The sequence below is a fragment of the Solanum tuberosum genome, unplaced genomic scaffold (genome assembly GCF_000226075.1).
Source record: "Solanum tuberosum cultivar DM 1-3 516 R44 unplaced genomic scaffold, SolTub_3.0 scf00173, whole genome shotgun sequence".
Taxonomy (NCBI): domain Eukaryota; kingdom Viridiplantae; phylum Streptophyta; class Magnoliopsida; order Solanales; family Solanaceae; genus Solanum; species Solanum tuberosum.
Genome location: NW_006239104.1, coordinates 366,982 through 372,870, shown reverse-complemented (window position 1 = coordinate 372,870; position 5,889 = coordinate 366,982). Strand labels below are relative to the sequence as shown.

Genomic DNA, 5,889 nt, shown 5'->3' with positions numbered 1-5,889 from the left:
ATAGAGTAGTGTTTTAGGATTTGGTAGTAGGATTTTATTTCTGGCTGAGAAACTCAAGACTCGTGGAATTTTGGTCGGACATTTTGGTAGTGACTTGTATTTTACATTTTTCAAATTTTTGGCAAGGAATGGGCTAAAGTGTCCTCATTCAAAGCAACACACCACATAAACAGTTAAAGCACACAAGCAAACAGATAAATATCGCGTCCTAAACATACTTGTGACCCTTTTTATGCCAAGGGTAGGCCTAGCGAATTGAAGGATGTGTATGTCTTTTTAAGCCAATTCATTATCCCCAAAATATTTCATTAATAGCATTCAAAAATGTTTGATAAACATAAAATTGGGTAAAAGAGTTCGGAGGATATATAAAAGCAATCCCAACACAGGGGATGATAACAAGTTTCAAGCTGCCTACGGTCCTTCGTCAAGTCTAGTTCTCTTGGCGGCACTGACTTCTTCCCATATGGAGTATCTATATTTCCATAAATTACCTTTGGCTAGCGGAGCCTTCTCTATGGATTGGATTTGTAGCTCCATGCTATTATCTAACTTGGACATGCACTGTCTTGATTTTCGTAGCTCTTGCTTTAGATGGGCTATGACTTTGGCATCCTCTGGATGTCGATGCTGATGAGTCAACTCATTTTTCTCATACTTCTCTTGAAGTCGGTGGAGTCGAACCTGCTATTTCGTGCCAACATTTGCGATATGATGAGGGACATTTGGACCGGGATTGATGGTTCCGGTAAGGTTCTTCTTCAACCATTCTTTGTACTCATCAGATCATTTAGGTTGAAATCTATTTGGCACCAGCTCACCTAACACCCTTCGAGTGTTCCATATTTGAAGTGTCTTGTAGAAAAAGTGACTTGACCATTCTCATGATGTGTTGCAAATTTTCTCGAGCGGAAGCATAAGGTCGAGTCCTTCTCAATACGACATGTAACAAGAAAGGGATCCCTTCACCTCAGGTCACGACTTCTCTTGTTACCATACTTTCAATTGACCATTGCACATTTTCTTCTCTTAATCCTAGAAGTCTTGGATACTAGAATTTTTGACCCCCCCTTTCTATGGAAATGGTTAAGGTGTAACCACCAGCTGTGAAATGAAAGTTTGTTTGTTCGAATTTTGGGATTTGATTCTCTGAATCATGGGCTTTAAGCAACTGTTTCATCATCCACCATTGAAGTATCAGGTTGCAACCTTGAAAGAAATGTTGAGCGCTTTGACATTATCTAAAGCCTTGTAAATGTCGGCAAGAATCATGGGCGCCAAAGTGTAGTACTTGATTACCCCGTAGTCTACCCCATTAAAAATGGCACGAGTGACCATTACTACACTCGGATGGATAGTATAGTTTGGTCCCTGCGGAAATACCATCGTCCCAAGTAGGCATATCGCAAAGGCAAGAGGACGTGTCTCCTTCCATTTCTCTTCTGAGAGAAACTCTTCTTTGAACTTTTCATAGGCTCTTGCACGTCCGAATCGGTAATAAAGCTTTCGAAGCGGAATGTTTGGACTTGCTCTTGAAGGTTTCCATCCTTCATGGAATAGTGATGGGAGGTGGACTTGGTGTTTCTGCACATGGTAGATTTCGAGTTGCAACAGAGAAAACGGTATTGCATCTCCTAGAGTAATACATTCAATTCTTCAATCTAGCTATCAGTATGATTGGTATCCACATATTCTCATGTTCATTTTTCCTGTAGGTTTGTGCTATGCCTGAAGCAGCTTTGGGAGTCTTTCCTGATGTAGGTGCATCTTACTTTTATTCGAGGCTTCCAGGATTCTTCGGTAATTCCACTTGTAACACTGTTCAGATTTATAAAAGAATGTAATGCTACATATAATTTCTTATATTCTTTGGCAGGGGAATATGCTGGTCTTACTGGTGCTAGGTTGGATGGTGCTGACATGCTTGCTTGTGGTCTAGCAACTCATTTTGTACCCTCGGAGGTATGATGCATTAATATCCAGAATGTTTGGAAATGCTTCTATAATTGATTTGTGTATCTTGATATAAATCTCCACTCAGGTTGCATAACATTTATCTAAACCTTGAATGCTTTCTGATCTTCCTTCTCTTCACAGAGATTGCCATTTTTAGAACAAGAATTAGTTAAAATCAATACAAGTGATCCAGATGTTATTTCTGCCATCATTAGCCACTTCTCTAACATACCGAAGTTGAAAGCAGAAAGTCCTTATAACAAGTGAGTTCATTCAATATCTCTGTTATGGTGTTTGTTGTCGTGCTGATTTATTGGAAGATTACCTTCTAAACAAAGCTCCAGGTCCTATAAGAGGATTTTTTTTTGAACTTTTTAAAGAGCATAGTATTGATGATGACATATCACAGAAATGATCTGTACTCTTTCTTATTAGTGATTTTGCTTTTGTGTTACTTTTCTTCCTGTTCTCGCAAGACTATATATGTTCGCTCTACTTTGTATATGGCCATTAGAAGTTTCAAGTTCTGCAATTTTATGTATGTAGGATGAGGATTATTGATTGCTGTTTCTCTCGAAGAACAGTCGAAGAAATCATATCTTCTCTTGTAAGTTTGAGAGATGGATGCATTCTTTTGTTTTCTGCGGTTATGTGATGTGAACTTGGAAACATGAATTATCAACAGGGAAATGAGGCTTTGAACAACAAGGATGACTGGATCTCTTCAACCATCCAATCAATGAAGAAAGCATCCCCGATAAGTCTTAAAATTACATTGAGATCAGTAAGTCAATTACTATTCGGTCCTAGTGCCTTGATTTGGCCAACATTTTCATTGGAGTTGTTGAGTATCTGTAGATTAATTAGTTCCATTTTTTCTGTTTCAGATACGACAAGGGAGGCTGCAAGATGTTGGTAGTTGCCTTATTCGAGAGTATAGAATGGTTTGTCATGTGTTTAGGGGAGAATTCAGCAAGGATTTTTTCGAGGTAGAATCTTTCAGCCACCCATTTTACTGCATTACAAAACTCATGACAACTTGAGTTTTACTGCAGGGATGCAGAGCCATACTCATTGACAAGGACAGAAATCCCAAGGTACGTTACGATTCATTTGATCATGAATAATCCTCAATTTAGATATCAAAAGCTTTTTTCACATGTTTTCAGTGGGAGCCCTCCAAACTGGAACAAATTAGCGATGATGATGTTGATGGTTACTTCTCCAAGATAGAGGATGAAGATTGGGAAGACTTAAAGCTGCCTCCAAGATCAAACTTGCTTCCATATGCAATTGCCAAGCTTTAAAATTGACTCCTGAATTAGATGCTGCAATACTCTCTACAGCTTGTTGCTCTCTGATCACTACATCATTATGAAGACCCAATAATTATTCTACGTACAGTATTTTTTAGTTTTAATTTTTGATTTTGTGATCAATTTAGTTGAAACACAATCATACAGAAAATTCATCCACATCACATAACACATTTCAACTTCCCGTAGGAATCAGTCCGTCCATCACACGGTGATCGTGAGTGATGAGTATCTTCCCCTGGATATTTTTGTCATTAACACCATAGTTGTTACCTACCCTCGCCTTTTTATTCCAATTTGGCAATTTTCATCAACACCATGCCTGTCATTTCTCCGATCTCATTCTCTTCCTCAATCATCAATTAAGATTTGTTGATAATTTTTGTATTTTGGGTTCGAATTCTTTAACTATTTCAAAGAAAATAATTTCAGATCTGTAGTAGTCTTGCAGGAAAAAGTGAAGATTCACCGATTTTTTTAACTCAGTCTGATTTATTTTATTTTTTTATTGAATTTCCTTCAACAGCTTTAACTCTTTTGAATTTTTATGTTTTGACTGTCATTTGTTTATTGGGTACTTTTTCGACTAAGATAACCACATGATATTGGTGATGACGGAATGGTAGTAGAAAGGAAAAATGAAGGATTATATAGAAACGGGACAGTGGCAAAAAAGGATTCAATCGGTGAGGAAATGTAGAGGATTAAGGTGGTTTGGAATTGGGGAAGAAACAGTGTGTTAGGGATTTTTCTATGTTCAAAATTTTGCTAGACTTTTTAAATGTTGGAATGTCATTTTGTGATTGGTCTGAAAGTAAATTTTCTTGGGTTCACGCGCTTCTTAGGGGTGTATCACACGTAGGACGTCATGTCATCAGAAAACTTTAATAGGTGAGTATATGTTTTGAACAACTGAAGTGTTCAATAGATACAAATTCTAGTTGAGGTGTTTCAAAGAATTACGCAAACAATTTTAAGTGGTTATCGATAACTTAAACTTTTAAAAAAAAAACTTGAGTGACCATTTAAGACATTTACTCAATTAGGCAAAGGGTGGTTAAGCTATTAGGTATTTACCAACCATTATAATTTACAAAATAATGATATTCACTTTAAGGTAAATCCTACATCATAATTGAAGAAAAAAGTGAAGAGCTTTACAAGTTTGTTTGGTAGCCTAGAAGTCTGATAGTCCTGCTTAACCCACCCATCAAGGCGTTACCTCCCTCCTCTTAGGGACTCAACATCCTCGCTAAACTTTGCCTCCATTATTGACCCACCCTATAAAATTCTAGTTAGATTAAACGGATTATTTATATTTCGGATCATATGGAATCTCTAGGTCCTTGGTATGATACTTTTCCTATCATAACAACTTCCAAGTAATATGTTTGTAATATTTTTCTTCTATTGATAGTTTGTTAATACTATTTTGTAAGTTCGCTTAGTAATTGATAAAAATTTACTTTGCAAAATGATGCTACTAATAATATCAAATGACTAATTAATTAACCGGTGTATTTTTTTTGGTTTCCCACCCGGTGTCCGGAGCCCACATTGGAGTTCCGACTAAATCTGAATTGCGCTTTGCAGGGCCCATTCAGGGGTGGAGCTCCCAATATATGATTTTCTCCATACCCAGGGTTCAAACCTGAGACCTCTGGTTAAGGGTGAACCACTCCCACCTGTGCGACACAACCCATGATGGTAACCGATGTATTATTACCATATGATGTATGCGTAAAAAGTCAATTAATATGATGTATACTGCAGAAAGCCAAAAGAGCATTAATTTTGGATCGGTCGTCTATAATATTTATTTATATATCATGTAAAAGTCAATAATATTTGTAGTCTAGCTTATCTAATGCTATCAATCTATTGAAACACGTTTAAATATCCAATTGCATTACTATGATTCATGTTAGCATTTCCCTAGCTAATAACCTTTATATTTGTAAGCAACTCTCAATTTGATAAATAGGGTATTAATTGCTTAAGTTGATCTTTTAATTGACAAAATACATTGTTCACATTTAAAATCCACCATTGTTTTCTTGCAATTTTAAAAGGAAAAAATTAAGCGGTTAAGCAAACATATACTAGTTAATTAGTTAACATAGCTATAGTTTGCGTTAATTACAATTCGAAATTTACTTCTAGCTATAATTACACTCCTCTTTCTCGCCTCTCTCTCTCGAATTTCGCTCTCCTCTGTTCTCTTTTTCAGTCATCTCTCCCTTGCCTCTCTCCTCTCCCTGCCTAGTCTCTCTCTCGATTCTCTTCTGTCAATCTCTCTCTCGCTTCATACAAACACAAATGTATAGTTTGTGTTTGTGTTTGTATAAAGTAAGAGAGACTGGATATACAAATACAAATACATATCTCTCCGCCCTATACACTTATAATTATACAAATACAAATATTTCCCTGCCCAGTTTTCTTTTGTCTCTCTCGCTTTATACAAACACAAATTATACAAATACAATATGTAGTATCATGTTACATATACCATATGATGTATAACGTAGAAAGTAAAAAAGAGCATTAATTTTGGGTCATTGGTCTATTGTATTTATATATGAGGCAATGGGATTACAAAAGATATGTAGAAATA

At 36.4% G+C, this 5,889-nt stretch overlaps 1 protein-coding gene across 1 annotated transcript; it reads left to right on the top strand.

Annotated features, from left to right (window-relative positions):
- Positions 1-1,156: 1,156 nt before the first annotated feature.
- On the top strand, positions 1,157-3,347 carry LOC102598643 (3-hydroxyisobutyryl-CoA hydrolase 1-like). Its single transcript, XM_015311911.1, has 10 exons — positions 1,157-1,251; positions 1,475-1,622; positions 1,716-1,800; positions 1,877-1,962; positions 2,098-2,219; positions 2,503-2,563; positions 2,642-2,740; positions 2,844-2,945; positions 3,012-3,053; positions 3,126-3,347. The coding sequence occupies exons 1-10, from the start codon at positions 1,157-1,159 to the stop codon at positions 3,261-3,263; spliced, it is 978 nt and encodes a 325-aa protein (XP_015167397.1). The 3' UTR covers positions 3,264-3,347.
- The last annotated feature ends 2,542 nt before the right edge of the window (positions 3,348-5,889 follow it).

Excerpts from the sequence above, each read along its gene's own strand:
- LOC102598643 (XM_015311911.1), top strand. The coding sequence starts at position 1,157 with ATGGGCTTTAAGCAACTGTTTCATCATCCACCATTGAAGTATCAGGTT. Across the intron at positions 2,220-2,502 it reads GCAGAAAGTCCTTATAACAA|GATGAGGATTATTGATTGCT; the intron begins GTGAGTTCATTC and ends TTATGTATGTAG. Across the intron at positions 2,564-2,641 it reads AAGAAATCATATCTTCTCTT|GGAAATGAGGCTTTGAACAA; the intron begins GTAAGTTTGAGA and ends AATTATCAACAG.